The 24,268-nt window shown below is 50.5% G+C and overlaps 1 protein-coding gene across 1 annotated transcript in view; it reads right to left on the bottom strand.

Moving 5' to 3' along the window:
* The window catches only part of GFOD1 (glucose-fructose oxidoreductase domain containing 1), a 113,165-nt gene extending 92,836 nt beyond the window's left edge, over window positions 1-20,329 (bottom strand). The window contains exon 1 of the mRNA XM_055322527.1: window positions 19,729-20,329. Within this exon, the coding sequence (XP_055178502.1) occupies window positions 19,729-19,981 (253 nt within the window). The 5' untranslated portion in view covers window positions 19,982-20,329. The remainder of the gene's footprint in view (window positions 1-19,728) is intronic.
* Between the last annotated feature and the right edge of the window lie 3,939 nt (window positions 20,330-24,268).

Here is a 24,268-nt window from a genome sequence, read left to right as displayed (position 1 = left end):
AGACAGGAGCTGCCCCCACCGCCCCCCGCCCCAGGGTCTAGGGTGACCCAAAAACATCCCGCGCCAACACAGACACTACCCTCCACTGGCTCCTTCGTTCTGTGCTGGTCCCTGATCGCTGCTCCTGTGCTTTCCATGACAGGTACAAGATGATGCTATTACTGTGCCTTCTTGCACTGTCGCCATATGGCATGGATTCCCTTACCTGAGTTAGCAAATGAACAGGTATTTGCCCTTCAGGTCAGCTCTATGCTGACCTGGTCGTCTAACTCCCCTGCCAGCTTTCCAATCCGTAACAACAGGCGTTCACTCCTGTCCTCCCCTCCCTTTGGCTTCCTATAAACTGTCCCCAGGTCAATCTCCGGCCTGGAGTTGGCTGGAACAAATATCTCTTTGACATTGACATGAACAGCCTCGGACGTGAAGATTCCTACTGCTGCTGACAGTGCAGTAGTTCTTTTTGGGCAAAACGACATCTTTCCTTGGTATAATGGAACACAATCTGCCTAATGAGGCACCGCAGTAAAAGTTACCACCCAATGCACACTGCGCCGATAAATCTGTGCCCAGAAATTATACTGAACCCCACAGAATGACCAGCTGGACAGCTGGTTGCAGCAGCTACTCATACAGATGTGTTCTCGGCAGTGACATTAACAGGAAAAAAAAAAAAACCCGCACACACCATCAAGGGCACAATGCACATCAGCAGGCACACGCGTAGGCGCACGCACGTGCACACATACACACAGCTGGCAAGCAGCCTTCCCCGTAAGCCATACCAGTCATGCCACTTTGCCCCCAAAATGCATCTCCTCCCTTGCAGATGAAGGGAGAACTGCTTCCTGGTCTAAAGGAGAGCTATGTGTGTTTGTGTAATAAATTTAAAAAAATAATAATAAAGTCAAGCTAATCAACAATCTGACAGCATCAGTAATAAAACAATGCTTTAAAATATTTAGCAACCTGAATAATTGCAGCCGGCAAGTCCCAAGCTTTTCAAGAGAGCTACCAGGAGTAGCCAGACAAGCTGGGAACTGGCAGGGACTCTTATAAACCGACGGTGGCACCTGCATTTTACAGTTAAAGAAACAAAAGTCTAAGAGGTCACTTGCCCAAGGTCACACGGCTAATTAGTTACAGTACCGGGCCCAGAACCACCTGTCCAGGCTCCCATGGCAATAGCCCCTGGGCTACAGCACACCCCCATCCCCCACGGCCCAGAAAGAAGTCCCTGCAGACGGTGACAGGTGACGAATGTGCTCTGTGCAAGGATTCTGAAGCGGCTTCCCATCTATACCGGGCGCCAAGTTTGGCTAAAAAGAAAACTTCCTGCAAAGCAAAGGGGAACTACACACATAGCAATGGGACGGCTCCCAGATCCTTTAGGAAGGCTGAAGCCAACAGGAGCTTCCCTTCCCACCATGTGGCAAGTTCGGGAAGGCAGAAGAAAATGATGGGACCACACCAGCCCTTTTCAGCTGCGTGTGGGATTTGGCAGTCCAAGGTCAGAATGATAAATTACCCTATCACCAGGAGGCAGCGGCTTCTCCTCAAATTCAGAGTCACATCCAGTTATTCCCCCCTACAAAAAGCAGAGCTCCTTGACCTTTATATATCCACTTCCACTTCCTAGAGGACCGCTATTTCCCTTCGGCCAAGGCCGGACTAATTTTTGCTCCACCACAAATGTCTGCACATGCCTGGGGACAGCTGTCCCAGATTCAAAGGAGCATAGGATGTAAGAACCAGAGGGTCACCCCAACCAAGCATTTTCCCCTGTACTATTGTCTCCTTTTTTTTTTTTTGAAAAATAAATTTATTTTTTTCCATTAAGATCAGATTTTTTTTAAATTGAAAATTTAGAGAAGAAAAACAACCCATAATCCCACATAAGAATCATCATTAGGGGACGCCTGAGTGGCTCAGTGGCTGAGCATCTGCCTTCAGCTCAGGTCATGATCCTGGGGTCCTGGGATCAAGTCTCGCATCGGGCTTCCCGCGGGGAGCCTGCTTATCCCTCTGCCTGTGTCTCTGCCTCTCTCTCTCTGGGTCTCTCATGAACAAATAAATAAAAGCTTTAAAAATAAATAAGAAACATCATTAGGATTTTGGCTTATGATCTACTAGACTTCAATTTTCTGGATGTGTGTGTGTGTGCTTTCAACAGCCACTCTCATGATATAGAAATATTTCTGCATCTTTTTTCTTTATCCATAATCATTAAAAATATCCCCATAACGCTGCAGCCTTCCTATCCATAATTTCAATGCCTATTTAGTATTTAATTAGCTGCATTTGCCATACCGGTTTCCCTGCTGTGGATTGATGTTTGTCTCCAGTGTTTCAGTAACATAAACAAGGCTTCGCTAAACACTAGTGTGTGCGCAGTTTTCTTCATAGAAATCATTTGATGTTACTTCCTTAGGAGAGCTTCCCCAGAAGTCAAATTCCCCATTTTCCTCATTGCTGGAGAAACGTGGGCCCCAGATGAATAAATACCTGATGAGTTAAAAGGAACACTCTCTGGAGAGCCAGGCTTGATGAGCCGTGTGAGCGACGAGTCACTCAACCCCTCCGAGACTCAGTTTCCCTCATGCACCCAGGGCTGGGTCCCTGCAAGGCAGGTCACAGTCTTCTGGCTGCCAGGAGTGGGATAAATTTAAAATTAAATAAAATTAAATAAATTTCTGCTACTTCACATGGCCTACCGTGGACATAAGTCACCGAGTCTGTCTCCCTCCTGCTTCTCTGCTTTTCACAGCAGCTGCTCAAGAAAAAGGACTTTGTCAAAGCCCATCATGGGATGTGATTTGTTGAAGTATGTGGGGGCTGTGCAGATCAAGTGCAAGGTGTGCAAAACAGGCAGGGGTACTGGCTGCCCACCTCCCCGCCCCCCCACCCGCCCACTGCCCCAGGGTCTCCAGCCATGCCCTCTGAATCCAGGTCAGCCGTGGAATTACACCCAGCTCGGTGCATACCTGGAGGTGGTGACCACAGGGGACCGTGACGATGATAAACACACACAGGGTGTTTGGGTGTGTACAAGCTGTACAGCAGTATGCTGGACCGTAGCGGGTAGTGAGAAGACGTCAGAGATGTATAAGATATGGTGGGAGGAGGGAGTCAGCCCGTGTCTCCTCCGGTGGTTCTCTGGGACAGTACAGGGGCCACTGTGTCTGCGGCCACGGGTCACATTGCTAATGAATGTCTGCAAGTCAAAACGCTGCCCTCGGCCCAGAGCCACCAGGACAAATGGAAAACCACAATAGTCCTGTTTTACTCTTATCCAAGATGACACGTTGCCATTTATCTTTGGCCTGTTTTAACCATGGGTTGTGATCAGAAGGGAAGGGAAGCCCAATCTACTGGCAACACAGCTCCTCCGGCTATGTACTGTCTCCTCCGTTAGGAAATTCGACAGGGGGACGCCTGGGTGGCTCAGCAGTCGAGTGTCTGTCTGTCTTTGGCTCAGGTTATGATCCCCAGGTCCTGGGATCAAGTCCTGCATCAGGCTCACCATAGGGAGCCTGTTTCTCCCTCTGCCTGTGTCTCCGCCTCTCTCTGTCTCTCGTGAGTAAATAAAAAAAATCTTAAAAAAAAGAACAAAACAGGAAATTCGACGGGAACTCCAACAGAGTCATCCTGACTCCCTTTTCATATCTTGAAAACCGTAGCAGACTGTGCATGCGGAGTACAGATTTTGCAGCATGTTGCGCTGGCAAACACACGCAAGCCTTAGAGTCCAGCAGACCTACATCCGACACCGATTCCACCGCTCAGCTGACAAAATATAGCACTTGACAGAGGGAAGGCACCCCTGCAAAGACCTACGGTGATTTTTACCAATACCAAGAAGCCAGCCTTTGCCAACTAAACTAGGACATGCCATCGACTGTAAGACAGGTCTGCATTGTAGATGCTGAAGAGTGAAAAAAAAAAAAACTTAGTACCTTAGAATCCATGATATGTGAGGGGCGCCTGGGGGAGGCTCGGTTGGTTAGGCATCCAACTTTTTTTTTTTTAAGATTTTATTTATTTATTCATGTGAGACAGGCAGAGACAGAGACATAGGCAGAGGGAGAAGCAGGCTCCCAGGATCATGACCTGAGTCAAAGGCAGATGCTCACCCACTGAGCCATCCAGGAGCCCCAGAAGTCTGACTCTTGATCTCAGCTCAGGTCTGGATCTCAGGGTCATGAGCCCCATGTTGGGCTCCACAATGGGCATGGTGCCTACTTTAAAAAAAAAAAAATCCCTATCTCCAAATTAAAAGAAGAAAAGTACTGGGTAGGTTCTGGGTAGATTATAAGCTCTTTCATAGTAGATACCATATCTTATACATCTCCGACCTCTTCTTACCACCGCCTACGGTCCAGCATACTGCCGTACAACTTGTACACACCCAAAAAATGGATGGTGAATACAAATGTTGAACCAGTTCGAAAACTGATACCCCCAACAGGGAACTGCTGTCCAGAGGGGATGTAGCCAATGCAATCCCACTGGCTTCCCCAGCACCTGCCAGTACTGTCCTGCCCGGCCTGTGGGGGCGGGAAAGGAGACAAGCCAGTGTCAGCAGCTCAGTGCATGTCCCCCACTGAATCACCCACACAGGCAGACTGTGGTGGCGCCCACTGCAGTGAGTAAGCACAAGTAGCCACGTCTCAGTTCCACAGACAAAGCAGCACGGAGGTACCCCTGGGCCTCCCGGGGAAAGCCAGGCAGCCTCTGTGCCCTAGATGTGAACGGCTGTGCATATTAAGTCAGACAGGCTATGTCCCCCAGGGCTCTAAACCTGTCCCCCAGGACTCTCTGAGAACAGCATTGTGCAGTGTAAACAAATGTCCCACGTGGGTGGAGCTAGAAGGAGCAGTTTAGACAAACAGAACCATGTGGCATTATTTTTTTTTTCCCCTTAAATGTTTATCCCTGCTGGTTTTTCCTCCTCTGGGGCCCCAGCTCTATTGGAAAAGGGGAATAGATGGAACAGGGGAAAGAATCTCATTTTCCACCGCCCACTTTGGATTATTCATAGTCATGTAGGAGACGAGAGGGGCTGCCAATGACAAATTTCAGCAACAAGTCATCTCAAATCCCTACCTTAACCCTTGACTTCAGGCAAGGCCATTCTGTGGGAGGCACACTGACCATGTGTGTGCCCACACCATCACCAAGGCACACTCCCCTCACTCCCAGCTCCAATCAGCTGGAATTCCCGCAGTCCCAGCGCTCCAAGCAATGCTCACACAAATGGGTACTGATTTCACAAAGGGAGTGGGACTTGGGGTGGGGGGAGTGCCAGTAATAATTAGAAAAGCAGGGGCACCTGGGTGGCTCAGTCCCTTAAGCGCCTGCCTTGGCTCAGGTCATGACCTCTGGGTCCTGGGATCGAGTCCTGCATCAGGCTCCCTGCTCAGTGAGGAGTCTGCTTCTCCCTCTCCCTCTGCCCCTCTCCCCACTCGTTCTTTCTCTTTCTCTCTTTCTCAAATAAATAAAATCTTTAAAAAATTAAAAAATAAATTGGAAAAGTGGATTTACCTATTTGTTGAGGCTTCATGTGCTACTACTTCTGCAACCTTTCCCCTTGGGTGCAGGGAAAGACGGGGGAGTGGAGAGAGGAGGTGTTTGGTGGGGGGACCCAAGTGCTGGCAGAAGCCGAGAAAGCAACTTTCCCATGAAGTCGGGGTTCTTCCCCAAAGCCGGCCCTTGGGAACTGGCTGTAAGTGTTCTAGGTTCTTCTGGGATGAAGACTCCTGCGGCAAGTCCCTTCCCTCCTACCTATGCTGCTGCTCTCTGCTTTGAGCTGTACATTGGCCCAAAGTTGGGAAACCCTCCCCAGGTTGTTGGGAGGGCTAAGGAAGCATCTACTGCATTCCCACCCTGGCCTTACGCCAGCCTCAACCGTGCCATCTGCTGCCCAAAATACCTGTGGTGACCCCCAGTGGGCAGGGGTACCACTTACCTGCTTACTCATTCCCAACATCTACTGGGGATTTTAGGAGACTTTGCACAGCCGGTCTATCTCTTTCTTGTTAGAGTCCTCACTAATACAAAGAGAAGGTCATGCCCATACCTTCTGAAGCTTCCACTCATGAGACACCAAACCCACTGTGTAGACTCTCTGCCCATTCTTGGGAGGAAAGGAGATGCACTCAACAGTTTGGATGTCTCAAGAATCCATGTCTAGGGGCACCTGGGAAGCTTAGTCAGTTAAGCACCTGACTCTTGATTTGGGCTCAGGTCATGATCTCAGGGTCCTGGGATCGAGCCCTGTGTGTCAGGCTCCATGCTAAATGTGGAGGCCTTGAGGAGTCTCTCCTTTTCTCTCTGCCCCTCCCCCCACTTGCAAACTCTCTCTAAATAAGTAAGATATTTAAAAAATAAAAAACAAAAAGAATCCACAACTACATCAAGCATAAATGAGTGCTATGTTCACTGCTGAACCCCCACCCCTGAGATTAGTGCTGTCTGCTAGAACTTTCTGCAATGAGGGATATGTTCTGTGATGCACCGTCCAATATGGAAGCCACTAGCTAGCCAGACGCAACCTTTGAGCACTTGAAATGTGGCCAGGGCAATTGAGGAACTGAATAGCTTATCTCATTTAGTTTTAATTTATGTAAATTTAAAGAGCCACACACAAGAGTATAGCAAATGGCTATTATATCATAAAGCCTGGAACTAGACAGTGCCCAGTATGTGGATGGTGCTCAAAAAATAATCTGTCCAAGGGAAGAGTGACTAGACAGTAAGCAGCCCACCATAATAAGTTCTGATGAAGCAGGATTCTCACGATTATCAGGTATTCACTTTAAACAAATCCCTGTTTATTAAGTCAACAACCTTCTGAGTCAGGTACTTTGGTTAACTCTGCTTTACAAATGAAGAAACTGAGGCTCAGAAGAGTTTAAGAGGAGGATCCATGGCCACAGAACTCGGCAAGACCAGCACAGGGACGGGGCCGCCTCTTAAAAGTGGTCAACTTCACCACTAATGGAAAAAGCATTCAGGAGCCTCCCTTTTCTTTCCACAGGATGACACCAAATTCAACAGGCATCTTTTCCTTTTGAAATAAAGTAATGAAGATACAGTGTGTCACCTGTGGTGATGTTTTAAAGATTTTATTTATTTATTTATTTATTTATTTATTTATTTATTTATTTATTTGAGGGTGAGGATCTCAAGCAGACTCCATGCTGAGTGAGAAGCCTGCTCAGGACTCAATCCCACAACCCATGAGATCATGACCTGAGCTGAAACCAAGAGTTGGACACTGACCCATCTCAGCCACCCAGGAGCCCCTGTGGAGACATTTTAAAAGCCTAGCCAGTGCACTCACCTAGCAAGGCTCTGGTGACCGGATCCCTGGTCAAGAACTAACCATCCATCCCACCACTGTGGCATTTCCCTACAACCATCTCCCCTGACAGCAGGCTACCCTGCAGGAGCCTCACGGCCACGGGAGAGCTCCGGCCCCCTGATGCTGACAAGCCTGTCCACATGTCAAGCACTGAGTGTCCTTCTCCAAGGAGAGTCCCTTACCCTTTCTCCTGCAGTAAATCACAGCCCCACCCCAGCACTGACCCTTGTACCATAAGGGGTTCAACTGTATCACACACAGACACGAATTTCCGAGTTTCTGTCACCATGGAACACAAGCACAAAACCAGGAGCTGAGCAGAGACTCCCCTTCTCCTCAGCTGACTCCACTCTCCAACCACATGGACCCAACTCCATCACACAGGGAGCTTTTGTCTTTACAGTGTCTCTCACTGAATGGATTTTTGCAGCTCTTTTCACACCCTATAAGACTGCCATTTGTGCTTCTCTCAAGGGGGTTCTTTCCAATGATCCTGCAAGCTGTTTCCTTCCCCTACCCCAGAGGAGTGTCATCTGTGACTGTCATCATTTGGAATTGAGGGGAGAGAAAGATTTAAGTGGAACTTAATGCTGACGGGGTGGGGAGATTGATTTGCTGGCAAACAAAAATAATTTTAATTCTAGATAAGAACAAAAAAAAAATTTTTTTTAAATTTTGGACATTCTTAAAGTACCCTCACTTTGTCCTAAATGGTCAGTCGTAGGAAACACCATTTTCCTCTGAATATTACTCCAGAATCCTTGAAAAGGATTTTATATCATAGAACCTTCTATATCTTCCTTCACAATTATTTAAATCCGACCCCCCTTCTTCTGGATCCAGTATAAGCCCCAGAAGGTCTTCCTGGACCATCCAGGCCCTCAGGAATTCCTCTTCCCTCTGCTTTCAGGCAGGATCCATTATCTGTAGGGCCACCTCCTCAGAGACCCATGCTGCCTGAGAAGGGCCCTGGGGACCAGCATGGCCTTTCCCCACAGGCCCTGTGCATTTTATCTCTAATCTCAAACTCAAGTTCACCACTCAGCAAAACAAAAGCTCCACAGTGAACCTTTTATCCAGCCTCTAGATCTAACCCTTCTAGAAGACAACATAGCAATATTAGAGGAAGCCCCTTCCAGATCTCACTTTTGCAAAGTCTCTCATTCACACATACAACACTTTTTGTGCGGGGGAATTCTCTGTTTGGTTTGTTGTTGTTTTCCCTGTTTTTTCTCTTTCATCTGTTTTAATACCCTTTGTGGATTGCTATGGGGAAGCTACCCAGGTGGCTGACACTTAATCCAATACTGATATTTTGAGGTTATTCAATTTCCTTAAGCAAATACTTCCTGGCTTTACAGTATCACAATTCACTCTGCACTTAATCATATATTTTATTGTATTGTTGTGTGTTTGCATATACTTATCTTGTGTCCAGAACAAAGACCATATCTTACTATCTGGGTCATTGCTAACAGCCAACACAGTGCTACAGGCATTCAAACGCATTTATTAAATAAAAATAAATGAAGAAGAGAAACACTCCAGACACTGGGCAGGATAAGTAACTGAGAGATCCTGGACCACCTCAGAGAATCTTCAAATTGGGAATATCCCAAAAAGAATGTTTAGGGCATTATCAGGGCCCAAGGCAACGCTGGTGCCCGAGAAGTCAGCATCCGCTCACATGGCTGTCTCGCTTTTCTAAATAATGAACCATTTCAATGAATATTTGGCAAAGCTAATTTTACTTGGGCTGGAAAACTTGTTCAGCTGCATCTAGTTCCAAAATCAAAAATAAAGGGAAGTTATTTGAAAACCAAAAAATCTACCCCTAATGGGACAACACAACAAAATCACAAAACCAATGCTTACAACCCAATAATAAGAAGACAATCCAATTTTAAACGCTCAAGAAATTTGTAGATAGATGACTGGCCAAGAAGCACATGATAAGGTGCTCAAAATCATGAGCATTTGGGGAAATGCAAATCAATATCATAATGAAGTAGCGCTACACACTAACTATAATATTGGCTGTACTCAAAAAGGCTGACAATACCAAGTGTTGGTAGGAATATATGATGGTAAAGCTACTTCAAACAATTGGGGGGAGAGATCTATTTATTTGTGAGAGAGAGTGTGCAAGCAGGGGGAGGGGCAGAGTGATAAGGAGAGGGAGTCTCAAGTGGACTCTGCTGAGTTTGACCCTGAGATTAAGACCTGAGCAAAAATCAAGAATTGAATGGGTACAGCTGCTTCAGAAAGCAGTCTGGTGGTTAAATAGGTAAATATGTACACACCATACAACCCAGCAATTTCACTCTTAGATATCTACCCAAGAGAAGTGAAGGCATAGGTCTAGAAAAGACTAGTATGCAAATGTTCACAGCAGCATTATTCATCATCATTAAAAACTGGAAAGAATACAAAGATCCATCAAATGGTGAATGGACAAACCAATCATGGTATATCCATACAATGGACTATTACCCGGCAATAAAAAAAAAAAAAGAAGGAATGAATTTCTGACAGATGCAACAACGTGGATGAACATCAAAAACATGCTAAGTGAAAGAAGCCAGACACAGAAGACTACGTATCATAGGATTTCATTTATATGAGAGCTCTAAGAAAAGCAAAACATGTGTGGTTGCCTGGGGCTTAGCCTGGGATTGGGGACTGGCTGCAAACACACACAAGGAAACTTTTTGGGATGTTAGAAGCATTCTAGAACTTTGGACATGACTATTATAAACATTTACTAGAAATCACTGAGTCTCAATAGGTAAATTTTATGATGCACAAAGTTTATCCCAGTAAAGCAAAAAAAGCAATGCTAAAGCTACAAACCCACTTAACTGGGGCTTCAAAACCCTATAGCTTCAGCTTATGCATACTATGCCTAAAGAGCAGCCTCTCAGTGCCATAAAAGCTATTACAGTTGGAAACGAGAAATTTTAAAAATAATTCGGATCATTTTAACATAAAGTTATTTTTTTCTGCATTTTTTAATACTCCACAGAGCATTAACAATTCTCAAAAAAAAAAAAAAAAAGCCTAAACTCCAAGGCGTCCCCAGCTCACCTGAGAAGCCAGGGCACCTGGGGGGCTTGTGGTTGAGCATCTGCCTTTGGCTCAGGTCATGACCCCAGGGTCCTGGGATCAAGTCCTGCATCAGGCTCCCTACAGGAGCCTGCTTCTCCCTCTCTGTGTGTCTCTCATGAAAAAATACATAAAATCTTAAACAAACGAACAAACAAACAAACAAACCCTAAGAAGCCAGCTTCCCCAAAGCCCTGCTGAGAGACGTAGACTCAGTCAGGGTAAAGGGTCCATGTGGGTCTCAGCAGTGAGGATTTTAAAGCTTTTCACCCAACAGTCACCTTGGTCAAGTCTGAACCAAAAAAGATCTTTTCTTTTGCCTTCAAGGTCTTCCTGCTTTAGAGGAAGATGCTCAAGAGAGTGCTCTCTGAGGGGCCCACACTCACCAGCTGAACTCAGTGGAGCAGCTTCAAAAACAAGTCTTTCCAGACCCACACTCACATGACACGTCTGCCAGTTTGTCAATGCCCAGCCTGCCTGGCCAGGTGGACTTGATCCAGGCCAAATTTGTATTCATCAGGGTTCTCCAGAGAAACTGAGTCAATGGGGAGGGGTGGATGGGTGTATGTGGGGGGAGAGGGAGAGAGGAGGGGAGGAAGGGAGGAAGGATGGGAGAGAGGGAGGGGGTAGGGGAGGGAGGAGGACAGGAAGGGGAGAAAGACCTCGCGAGGGTGAATGAAAGCAAGGTAGATTTATTTTTAAGGAATTGGCTCATGCAATTATGGAAACTGGCAAGTCCAAAATTTGCAGGGCAGCAGGCTGGAGACCTAGGGAAGGGTTGATGTTGCAGTTTCCAGTGTGAAGGCCATCTGAAGGTGGAAATTCCTCTTCCCCGGGGACCTCAATCTTGTTTCCTGACTCCTGACTCCTTGGAGGCCCTACCCTAATACTTGTGCACAAAGGGTCTCTCCCCACAGTTCTCTGCTGCCACATCCAAGCAGGAGGTGCTGGACCATAAAACTCCATGGAGCCAGCTATGTTTATCTACTTTCCCATCACATACTTTACAAACATTTACACTCTAAATTTAATAATAAGGTTGGCATCATTGGATCATGACACACATTTTTTCTTTCCTGTTTTACTGTGGTCCTTATAAAAGCGATGAAATGTCAAATGTGTGTTTGAGGACAGTATATAAAGAACCTGCAAAAGCAAGAAATGCCTACATTTGTAAAATCTTCAACTAAGTCTGTGTTTTTGTCATTAGCACCTTCTGGGAGTGTGGTGCAGCTTGGGATGCCCACTCTTAACCCCTCCAGTCCCACTTCCTGCAGTAGAGGTTCCCCATGGCATTTTGTGATGAGTCCCCCACATTACCAGATAACCTCCAAAGACTGGGCCAGGAGAGAGCATCAGACACAAGCAGAGACAACTAGGAGTGGGGGCTGGAGTGGGGGAGGCTAAACCGGTAATATTCCTATTTGGGAGCTCTGTCTACCACCACATGGGCCCCCGAAGCAGAGAAGACCAAAGAGCGATGGATGATGAGGTCACCACACGAACAGAAGCACAGCACAGAATGATAAAATTCCAGGAGTCCAGGTACCCACTGGGGCCTGAGCTACATCCCACCCCTGAATTCCACAAAGGGCCCTGCATCCTTCTCACAGGCGATGATAAAACCCCACAGGAGCATGGTGAGTTCCTGGGAACACCATCAGCACCTTCTAGATCGTGTCTCTGTAAAGCAAGTACCGGATTCTCAGCAAATCCCACATCTGAAGCTTGGCTTATGGACATTCCCCTTAAAAAAAATAAATAAAAAGGTGGGGGTGGCACCCAGGTGGCTCAATCAGGTAAGCTCAGACTCGTGACTTTGGCTCAGGTCAGGATCTCAGGGTCCGTGAGCTCGAGCCCCGTGCTCAGCAGTGAGTCTGCTTGAGACTCTCCCTCTGCTTCTCTTCCTCTCCCGGCTCATACTCTCTTTCTCTCCCTCTCTCGCTAAGTAATTTTTTTAATGTAAAAAATAAATTTAAATGAATTAAAATTTTTTTAAACTATTTTCTGAATCTAGGTAGATGGAATCATCTCTTTATAAAATATGAAAAGCAATCCTCAAAAGTATCATTTGCAATAGGCTGAAGAACTGATCACCTCAATGAGACGTAGAATAATCTTTATTAGGTTTATGCAGATAGCTGTGGGCAGAGGTGGGGTGGCTAAGCCTGTCCACATCCCCTCTCATTTTAATTGTCACATCAATTATGTACACTTATTTTTTTAAGATTTTATTTATTTATTCATGAGAGAGGCAGAAACATAGGCAGAGGGAGAAGCAGGCTCCCTGCAGGGAGCCCGATGTGGGACTCAATCCCAGGACCCCGAAATCATGACCTGAGCCAAAGGCAGATGCTCAACCACTGAGTCACCCAGGTGCACCAGTTATATATACTTATATCATAGTATCCTAACATAGTATCTTAACATACTATGTCATAGTATCTAAACCCATCTTTTTGATCAGAAGCCTGAAGTTCAGCAGGGATGGTTACACAGTCCTGACCCACCAACCTTTTGTATCATCCACGCTTCTGTAACTCACAAGGCCATCTACAGTGACAAGCCATAACTGCCCTGAATCAAAATATGTAACTAATTGCCCCTATATTTCTTTCTTGGTAAAACCCTTAAAACATGCTATTTACTTCCACCACTTGTTTTTTTCTTTTGGTTCTTCCCCCATTTTGGGATCAAAATGTCCAATTTCTTCATCTGGCTTCTCCTCACTCTGATTTGCACTTCTGCAGAATCGAACATTTTCGAAGCCAGATATCATCAACAAAACAATCACTCAACTGCACCTAATTTCAGTTAGATGAAATGAGACTGGCGAGGCTTGACTTTTCCTCACCCAACGCGGTCACTTCTTCCATCTACATAATGCCCCAGGGCTTCCTCAGCCCTACACCAGGCTGATAAACCAAAATCACTGCATTTGGCGCTCAGCGGTGGAGAATACCCAGAGAGAGAAAAAAAAAATATGCAATTGCTTCTTCTGCACGGTCTTCGTAGAAAAATGCATCCACAATAGGCTTCAAGGGGGAGCTGGAAATGTGGGGTGTGCTGGGATTCCAGAATGGTTATTACTGAGTCCAAAAGGGACATCTGATCATCAGCGGCCGTCTGTCAGCCTGTGTGGCAACCACGCTCAGCACCCCTCCACCCGGGTCTCACCCCTGTTCCTGCAGCCCTTCTCTGGGTACACCTGCTGCTACTCCGCAGTAGGGCATTAAAGTGCGGGGTGCTCCAGGTCCTCAGCTGAGGATGCCAAACAAGTCAGGGCAAGGTTACTGTGCACACAGTCAAGGCTCCACGGAATTCTACAGTCTTCTTCGCAGTCCCAGAGGAGCCTCCGGTCCCCCAGAGAGGCTTCCCCCAGAGAGTCTGCACTACTGTCTCCAAAAACTGGGGCAGGGAACGTGAAAACAGATGCCGTCACATTACACACAAAGGCGGCAGATATTTTAACACAGCTCCCCCGCCAGGTTAATTATTCACAGTAGGGTTGGTCTTGTTTTCCCCAAAGGCAGAGAGCCATCCCAGCTCTGTGTCCCGCAGCCACCACAGGCACATCACCTGGGAGCTGGAGAGACATTCTGAATCTTGGGCCCCGCCTGGGAATCTGCATTTTGACAAGATTTTTTTTTTCCCCCCTCGGGTGGCTGTCTGGGAGGCACTGCGCTACCGCAGGCAGGACAAAATGTTACTGACTGATTGACCCATCCTGTTTATGACCTTTTGCCTTCTTCCCCCAAGCATTCATTCATTCACTGAAAAGGCATTCATTCGTCATTTGGCAAATATTTATAGTGTGCCTACTAGGTGACTCAGAGCCTGGTACTGTCTAGGGGAGATAAGTCCACCCCGGTGAGCAAAGCAGGCACGGGCCGACCTCACAGAGCTTTCGTTCCAGCTGGGGAGACAAACAGCAAATGAGAGAACAAGCAAACAAATGAGAGAGGTCATCACAAACAGCGATAATGCTACCAAGAACACAGAGAGGCTGCAGAGGTTTAAGTGAGAAGTGGGGAAGAGAACTTCTGGTTGGGAGGGAAAGACCAGAATGGTTTCTCTGTCTCTGTCTCTGTCTGTCTCTCTCTCTCCTGATAGAACATTTGAGCTAGAACATCAGAATGAGCTAGCCATCCAGAGGCATGAGGGAGAACCGTCTGGGCAGAGGGAGGAAAAGCCAGTTTGCAAAGGCCCAGAGTCAGGAAGGAGCTGGTGAGTTTGAGTTAGAAGGCCCAAGTAGGGATCCCTGGGTGGCTCAGTGGTTTAGCACCGCCTTCAGCCCAGGGTGTGATCCTGGAGACCCGAGATCGAGTCCCACATCAGGCTCCCTGCTTCTCCCTCTGCCTCTGTCTCTGCCTCTCTCTCTGTGTGTGTCTCTCATGAATAAATAAATAAAATTAAATTTAAAAAGAAGGCACAAGTAGCTGGAAGGTAGTGAGCTGGGTGACGGGGATTACTAGACAGGGCTTGTCCAGGCCAAGAAAACTGAATGTTGCTCCAGGTGCCATGGCAGCCACTGAGAGATTCTGAGCAGGGAATGAATGACATTGCACCATACATATGCATACACGCCACTCACCTGTTATACAGAGGCTAGCCTGGATAAGGAACAAGAGTGGACCTAGGGCAGCAGTGGGTGGCTCGCTGCACAGCCTAGGTGCAGGAGGACAAACTGGACATAGGCTTTGACGGACTCCCCAAAGGCCAGCTAGGAGCTGTGCTGCTCTGGATACAAAGGTGAGTGAGACCATCCTGGCTGCCTTCAGGCACCTGGCAGTCAGGGGGCTCCTGGAAGTGAGGCCTGCGAGCAGCTCAGCAAAAAAAGCAGTGTCATCTCGGGGGCCGGTAAATTTGGCAACATCTATCTACATTAAAGGAAATGAACACATACTTTTTGACCAGCAGCTCACATATTTACCCTACAAACACAGTGGGTGAGTGTGCAAACCGACATAGGTTCTAGGTTATTCACCACAGGTTCGTATAGGCAAAAGATTGGGAACAACCAAAATGTGGGTAGCAGAGAACTGGTTAATGAATTTTGCTTTAACCATACAATGAAATACTATATAGCAAAAAACAGAAACACGGAGGCATGCCTGGGTGGCTCAGTCAGTTAAGCCTCTGCCTTCAGTTCAGGCCATGATCCCTGAGAGTACCTCCCAGTTGAAGAACAGAGACTGGGGGGGGAGGGGCGGAAAAGGAGTTGGAAGGGGGGGGAGACACTTGCTCCTCCCTGTAAAATTTTATGGTATTTTCAATTTATACCACGTAATACATAACTCATTCAAAAATAAATGAAATTTAAATTGTACACTAAAAATAGGTTTGAGATGGGGCACCTGGGTGAGTCAGTGCATCTGCCTTTGGCTCAAAGGGTGATCCCGGGGTCCTGGGATCAAGTTCAGCATGGGGTTCCCCAATAAGTTTTTACTTAAATAAATACATAAAATGGGTTCGAGAAAAGATGAAGACAGCCTTTGGCACTAGACCACAGCAGGGTATGGGAAAAGCGAGACTCTGGAGAGGAGGGAATCCTGGGGCCAAGTCCTGCAGGATGAACAGGCATCCATCACAAACACGAGCCAGAAGGTGTTCCAGACAGAGGCATGGACCTAAAAGCAAACAGGGACCGTTCCAGGACACTTCAGTCGTTCTGGGTTTCACTAAAGTGCACAGGGCTCCAGAAGAGCCAGCAGGACATAGCCTGGGCAGGCTCGTCATGAGACCAGCTCCTGCCTGTCAAGCCAAGAAGCTGGGACTCTTCTAGAAGTGACAGCAAGGGGCATGGTGACATGATCAAGTCTGCAGCTCTTCAAGGAAAGGCTGGCAGTGGTGTGGAAGCTGGAGAGAGGCAGTGGTGAGGAGGGGCAGACTGGAAACTCACCCAGAGACCTAGAGAGGGGCCGCTGTTCCTTCTGTGGAGGAAGCAATGATGGAGAAAAAGGAACTGAGCCCACGCATGGGGCAAAGAGGAATAAAAGATAACACCAAGAACCTCACCCGAGCTACTGTGATCTGAGAGAAGGAATTGGAGCCAAGAAGCAAGTTTAGGGGGTGAGAGAGGAAGAAAGGACTCTCAGAAGGTAGAAGCGTGGGTTCAAATCCCAAGCTATCCATCCCTGAGCAGTTTTGCTCAGCTCTCCAAATTTTAGTTTGCCTTATTTATAAACTGGGGCTAACATCTATGTTTGAAGGCTATTCTCATCATGAAATGAAGTGTTTTATTTTTTTAAAAGATTTTATTTATTTATTCACGAGAGATACAGAGACAGAGGCAGAGACATAGGCAGAGGGAGAAGCAGGCTCCCTGCAAGGAGCCCGATGCGGAACTCAATCCCAGGACCCAGGATCACGCCCTGAGCTGAAGGCAAGATGCTCAACCACTGAGCCACCCAGGCGTCCCAAATAAAGTGTTTTATATGCAGCACCTACCATATCGCCTGGCACACACGAGGTACTTAGTAAAAGACAGTCCTAGGCGCTGTCGAAATTGTACAAAAGAAGTGCAGGAAGTCTCTACAACAGAGAAATATGTCTAGTTCACCAAAGTAGGGATTTCAAGGGAAGTTTTAGAAATTAAAGGAGGATGTATATGATCCTGTTGATTCCAAATGTCATTCCCTGATGGTCCCCAGGCCAACCCCTCACCTTGACAGACTTGAAACCAGTCACGAGTATGGACAGAGGGACCACTCGCCATTGCTGGGCAAGCAACTCAAAAGCCCAGGCCTTTGCCAAAAGAAGGACAATTCACCAGGATCAGTCAAGACTGGCTTGTTCCAATTTCAGGCAAACACCAGCATCTATAAACCCCCCAACGGCCAAACCAACTCTGCAACTGTCCGGGGTGTTTCACTTCCTGTGTTAGGGGTGTTGAACCTCACCATGACAGCAAACACACCAAGACATCCACCCAGCTGCACACTCGCAGGTACAACGTGGAAGAAAGTGACCTCTCGGGATTTTCCAGTGAAGATGAACTGGGGAAAGAGATGAAGGTCCAGCCCCATCTAAATTCAATACCCCCACGTTTTCTATAATCACAAACTATCTGAAATGACCTGCCAAAACAGAAGTGGGGGGAAAAAAAGTCCCAAGACTTACTACAAAAATATAAACAAAACCCTATTCCTTAGTCATGGGAATATTCCTTATTCCGGGGTCTATTTCTGAAGACTCCTGCTTGGTTTTGAAGAGATTAACTCTTGTTAATCTTGTCAAGAAAAAAAAATCTTAAGAATTTTTGAAAATAAAGACAGAAGTATCCAGAAATGTATAATTTATGCCACCTCTCTCCAACCCAGAGCAGCCCAAATGCTTTCTTGGTTAACGTACAAGAGACTGTCAGAAAATAGGAACATTCTTGTTCCCCGAATGGCCGCTCACCTGGAGATATGCCTGAGGGGTGCTGACCTGCAAGACTGTGTTGTCATAGTGGGGGAAAAGCAACGTTACAAGGTCTTTCTGATATGACCAGTCCTGGGCTTTCTACAGACACAGAGCTCAGGACAGACCTGTTGGATACAAATTGTCCTTACAGGGCAGCCCGGGTGGCTCAGCAGTTTAGCGTCTGCCTTTGGCCCAGGGCATGATCCTGGAGTCCCAGAATCGAGTCCCACATCAGGCTCCCTGCATGGAGCCTGCTTCTGCCTCTGCCTGTGTCTCTGCCTCTCTCTCTCTCCTCTCTGTGTATTCTCATGAATAAATAAATAAAATCTTTAAAAAAAACTGTCCTTACAGATTTATGCCATATGATGGTTATGACCCATCTGGTATGCACAGATCCACCGTAAACACGAAGGTTAGCAACCCGATTACTATATTACATCAAACACAAAAGTCAGAACCCAATAACATTCAATCCAAGGCCCAAGAAAATAAGCAACAAAGGTCAGAAACTTAGTAAAATACAATAAAAAAAAATGGTTTTCTAGGAAGAAAGAGTTCTAACATTCTGGTCATTCAGATCTCTGAAGACAGAATTACACACACACACACACACATCAATGTATACATTTCACCTGCCCTACATCCATCCCTGTTTTAAAAGATAAAACTCGCCTTTACATAAATTACCACTGGCTTCTAAGTACTGTCCCTGCTCTTTGCCTTGTAACTTCAACGTCCTGTCCTGTGCCATAAGCTTGGTCTCTTTTCCTCGCCAATAAAAATCCCAACTCTCAAGGGTGGGTGTTACATTTCCTGGGAGGGTAAGGAGTGAGCCACAGTCCTGGGATTGTCTTGGGTAGGTGTGAGAACTGCTGATGGACAAAACAGGCGCTGCTTTTTCCTCTGGGCAGGGCAGGGCGCGGATGCTCTGTGCTCTGAGATGGTTAGGCGGGCGCGGGGTGGGTGGGTGGGGGAACCGCAGGGTGAGGGGCAGGGAGTTCCCTCCCAACCTGCTCCTCCACGTCAGGCCTGGGAACTTTCCCGACGGTTATTAAGGAGGGACCCCTTGCATGCTCCCGCGTGCAACTGACAGCCTTGGGCTCTTTCCCACTCAAAGCAGCCATCCCTTGGCAACTACTGCGCCCATCCCCTCAACATTTCAGATCTCTTATTCCAAGCCCACGCAGAAGACAATTCCTGAGCTGCCACCAGAGTTCGATTCCCCTGGTTTTGTCAAAACGGTGGCTACGGACCCAGGACGCGCCCACCCACCACCACCAGGAAGACGTCCCAACGGATCCCCTGGCCCCCGTCCGACCGCCCCCGCCATCCTTGCTCCCGGCTAACGCGGAATAATCCCAGGTGAACGTCACATTCCGATCTCACAGCCAAGCAACAGCAGGAAGAAGCGAAGCGGCCTAGCCGGGCGCCCCAGCCGCCCCCCCGCCAGGTGGCCCCCGCCAGGTGGCCCCCCGCCCGCCAGGTGGCCCCCCGCCCGCCGCCCGCCCCCCGCCAGGTGGCCCCCCGCCCCCCGCCCGCCGCGCGCACGTGTGCGGCCCCGCATTCGCGGTCCTGGGCGCGCACTCGCAGGCGCGCACGCTCGCGGGCGGCCCCGGGCACCGCCGGGCGCTTAGTTCTCGCGCCCAGCGCTCGGCATCCGATCCGCCTCCTCGGCCCCCGCGCCACGCACGTGGGAAGGCGCGTCCGGGTGGCGCCGGCGGGGAGCGGCGAGCGCGGCGGCAGGGGGGGGCCGGCGCGGAGGCCTGGCGAGCCTCGGGGGTGACGAGGGGGCGAGAGCAGAAGAGCAGCAGGCGAGGGGAGAAGCCGGGGCCGGAGGGGGGGGGGTCGCTCACCCAGGGTCTTGACAGCGATCTGCCTGGTGAGGGGCGGCGGCAGGTTGATGCACACCAGGTCCACGTCCTGGTGCAGCAGCACCTCGTCAATGCGGCTGGTGTAGAAGGGGACGCTCATCTCCTTGGCCAGCTCCTCCGCTTCCTCCTGCGTGCGGCCCCACAGCGCCTTCACCGCGAAGCCCTCGTCTTTGAGCAGCGGGATGATGACACGGGCCGTGAGGCTGGTGCCGAACACGCCCACCCCGGGAAGCATGGCTGCTCCGGGCCGCCGGGTCCTGCTCGGGCTCAGCTCTCGGGCCGCACTCGCTCGCGCGCGCGCGCACACACACACGCCCCTCGGGCCGCTCCTGCACCCGGCGCTCGCCGCGGTGCGCCCGCTCCCAGGGGCCCGGGCAAGGCGCCCGGCTGCGAGCGCGCCCCAGCCGCAGGCGGAGCAGCTCGGGCAGCCTCAGCGCGGCGCCTGCTGCAGTGTCCGCCCCGCGGGGCCCTCGTCCCTCCCGGGGGCGGCGGCACGGACCCCCCCGGGGCCCCGGCTCAGGCAGCCGCCCCGCCGCAGCGCCGGCCGGCTCCGCGAGCCCCGCCGAGGCCGCCCCATGGCCGGCTCATCCCCGCGCCCGCGCCCGCGCCCGCGCCCGCGCCGCCGCAGCCCGGGGCCCGCTGCCTCCCGCGGGCTTCCCGCAGCCGGACACTCGCACGCCCGAGTGGTCCGCCCCGCCGGGGCGCCGGCCGGCGCGGCCGCAGGGTCCCCCGACTGCCGCGCGCGCGCCCGGGGCTCCGAGCGCCAGAAGCGGCGGCCACCGGGAGGCTAAGCGCGCGGCCCGCGGGGCGCCGGGCGCGGGTCTCGAGCTGCAGCGCGGCGCCGGCGGCCACGACCCGGCGCCGGCCTCATTCTGCTGCCATGTTCGCTCGCGGCGCGGCTCGGGCTCCGGCTCGGGCTCCGGCTCGGGCTCGGGCTCGGGCTCGGGCTCGGGCTCCGGCGGGGACGAGGGCGGAGTTGGGGACTTGGGCTGTCAGCAGCCGGGTGTCGCCGCCCCGCCCCCGCCGCAGCGCCGCGCGCCATTGGCCGCCGCGCGCCGCCCCCGCCCCCGCCCCGCCGCCGGGGCTCCCGGTGCGCGCCGCGCGGGGCGCAGGAACCCGCCCGCCCCCCGGCCCCCCCCGGCCCCCCCCGGCCCCTCCCCGGCCCCTCCCGGCCCCGCCCCGCGCGCCCGCCGCCCCTCGGCGCCTTCCCTTTCTTCGCCCTCGCCGCCTCCTCCGCTCGCCGCCGCTTCCCACGCCCCGCCCCACGCGGGCCGCGCCAGTCGTCAGTCCCCGGGAAAGGGGCCGGCGGGCGACCCGGCCCGGCCCGGGAGGACCCCGGGGGTGGGGGGTCCCAGCGAGGCGTGCGCCCCGGAGCGGGAGCCTTTCCTGCGCGCCCAGAACCACCCCAAGGAAGCCTTCCGGGCATCCCCTCTTAATCCTTGCACCAACCTTAAGGTGATCGGGAACCCATTTAACTGATCATGTCATCGAGCCCGGGGAAGGGTAAGTGGCTCGCACAAGGCCACGCAGCCGGTGAGCCGCGGGCCGACGCCGCCATCCAGGCTACGACGCGGAGTTCGGGCGCTGGGCTGGAGAGGTCCCCCTCCGAGAGAGCTTGCTCCCCGCCCGCGCCACCCCTCCCGCCCTGCGCCCAGCCTTGCTACCAAGGCCAGCGGCTCAGTGGACGCTACGGGAGGGGTCCCGGGGGGCTGCGGCACGCGTGTCCACGCCTGGGTTCCTGGGTTTCGAGATGGAGAGGACGCCCCGGCCAGAAGCTCCGCCAGTCCCTTGACCTCTGGCTTCGTTCGGCTTCTTTCGCCGCTTCCTCCCCGCCCCCCCGCTGCTTCCACCCGCCCCCCCCCCCGCCCCGCACCCTCTGCTCCTTTGGAGGGAGCCCCCCCCCCCCCCCCCCGCTGAAGCTTGCCGGGCTCCCGCCTGCGCGCACTTCCTGGGCACCGATCACACTGACATGTAAGTAGTAAGCACTCAATAAACATTTGCTAAATAAATAAATATTCACTGAATGTCCACTTTGTGCGCACTTGGTGCTGGGATCCGGGACCCAAAGCTGAATCGTACGGGGCCCGGCTTCCAGCTCCGAGCCTCTTGAGAGGTCAGGGGTCCTGGCATGTCCCTCTCCTGCCTTCGGCTCTCAGCTCCGTGTGGCACAGGGTCGGCTTCGACACCGGAATGGAAAACGTGATACTTGCAAGCTTTTGAAACGACTTGTAACAACTGGCAATGAGGCCGGCGCGTCGTGTGTTGCAATGGGGGGAGGTGGCTGACCTCAGGGCGTTAGAAGAAAGGGACAGAGGACACTGAGTGCTCTGAGTGGCTGCCAGCGGCCTGGGAAGGTCTGAGACAAAAGGAGTATTGCCATCAGTACTGACAGGCTTCTTTTGAGCAGAGGTCTTGTAAGAAGCAAGGCAGGACCGCCTCTGAGGGCACAGGGTGCAGGCAATGGTGTCAGACACCAGGCACCCTCTCGGTACACAAGAGGCCAGGCCATGTGTCAGCGATGGCAGCGGTTCATCTGGAGCAGGAGATGTGGAGCTGGGCACCGGGCTCGGAAGCAGAGCCCGAGCACCTGGGGTTGACTCTTGGCTCTGCCGTTATTAGCCATGGGACCTTAAGCAAAATACTTCCCCTTTTTGGTGCCACAGCTATATCTGTTAAGTCAGGGTAATAATGGCATAAACAAAGGATTTTCAAGGACTAGATGAGTTATTTTTATAAAGGCCTTAGAATAGTGTCTGGCACATAGTAAGCTCTAGATAAACGTTAAATAAATATGGAGAAGGGTCTGTTACCAACATCATCGCTCCATGTGAGAGCCAATTATATTGGCCAGGGCAGCAATATCTAGCCAGCAAGAGGTAGTTTGTGTTCCTTTAAAGGGAACTGTACCCTTAGCTTCCGTGTGAATAAAAATAAACCTTACATCTGTGTAATATCAAAAGAAAACTATCGCATTTGAGTCTCATCAAATGTATAAAGCAAACATCATCCCCATTTCACAGAAGACAAAACTGAGTCCCGCAGCAATTCAAACTTACAAGTCTAAAACAATGCTTCATTTCCAACCTTCCCCCCCAAAACTGTTGCTCCCCCCAGGCACTCCCATCTCAACAAATGGCACTGCCAGCCCACCATTTGGCTAAAAACTTTAGAGGCATCCAGGCTCCTCACTAGCATACACTTCTATAGTCCAGCTTTAACAGATCCTCTCTGCTCAGCTTTCAAAATCATCCAGAGTCTGAGAGCTCCCCTGCATGGTGGTCTCCAGGTCACCATCCTCACTGCCTGGACCAGAACATTCACCTCCTCACTGGTCTACCTCTTTGTATTCTCAGTGCTTCCCCCGGAGTTCACATTCTCCACACAGTAGCCAGAGTGAGCCTTGCACGAGCAGAAGAGGGAGAGAGAATCTCAAGCAGACGCACTACACTGAGTACTGGGCTCCATGTCACAACCAGGAGATCACGACCTAAGCCAAAACCAAGAGTCAAATGCTCAACCGAGTGCGCCACCTAGGTGCTCCAGCCAGAGTAAACCTTTAAAAGATAAGTCTGATCATGTCCCACGAGGCTGGACACCTACCAGTCAATAAATCCCAAAGGCCACAGGATGGCCTGAAGAGCATTGCCTGAACTAACCTACCCCGCCTTGCACGCCTCTTCACCTACGGCTCTCCACCCTACAGCCTGCATTCCAGAATACTGCCCTCCCCACTGCCCTGTATAGACCGAGCCTGTTCCTGTCTCATGGCCTTTGCACTTGCTGTTTCCTCTGCATGCCCCGCTTCCACGCACACCCTCCTTCCACCCCCACATACCGGTGTGGCTCACCCTCTCACTTTACTCAGGTCTCTACTCAGATCTCCCCTCCTCAGGTTGCTTTGCCCAACCATCCTGGCTAAAATGACATCTTTGTCACGTTTCATCTTTTTATCTGGCTTTATTTTTCTTTCTACCTCCTCTCACTGCCTCACAACATATTATACACCTGTTTATCTGTTTATCATCTGTTTTCCTGAACAGATTAGAAAATCACAGAGATCAGAAGTTTGTGTGTCTTATTCACTTCTGAACCTCCAGTGCCTAAAATTCTATCTGGCCCCTGTAAGACACTCAGTACGCATTTGTTGAACGAATGCTTATAGGTTCTCCCAATAACCATGTGATATTATGAGGAGTGTATGAGTTAATATTTATTAACTGCTTAGAACATGCCAAATGCCATGGTCTAAGTCCAGGAGAAGAAAGGCTGAGTATGGCAGGGTGCCTGCCTTCAGGTTGCTTATGCCTGGTGGCCTGTTAATTGGAGACATGAATGGACAATGGCAACACAGTATGGCCCATGCCACAGTAGGAACCGGCAGGGGGTGATTTGAAGCAGAGGAAGGCTTTGAAATCAGAATGGGAAGCCTTTGAAGACTTTCAGAGAGAGGAGAGGACTAGACCCAGATTTTGAAAGACTTGCTAGAGTTAGCTAGAATAAAGAGGAGAGAATATTCTAGACT

Source organism: Nyctereutes procyonoides, unplaced genomic scaffold (genome assembly GCF_905146905.1).
Source record: "Nyctereutes procyonoides isolate TBG_1078 unplaced genomic scaffold, NYPRO_anot_genome, whole genome shotgun sequence".
NCBI classification, from domain to species: domain Eukaryota; kingdom Metazoa; phylum Chordata; class Mammalia; order Carnivora; family Canidae; genus Nyctereutes; species Nyctereutes procyonoides.
The sequence above is the reverse complement of the archived record's forward strand: the minus strand, read 5'-3'. Positions and strand labels throughout refer to the sequence as shown.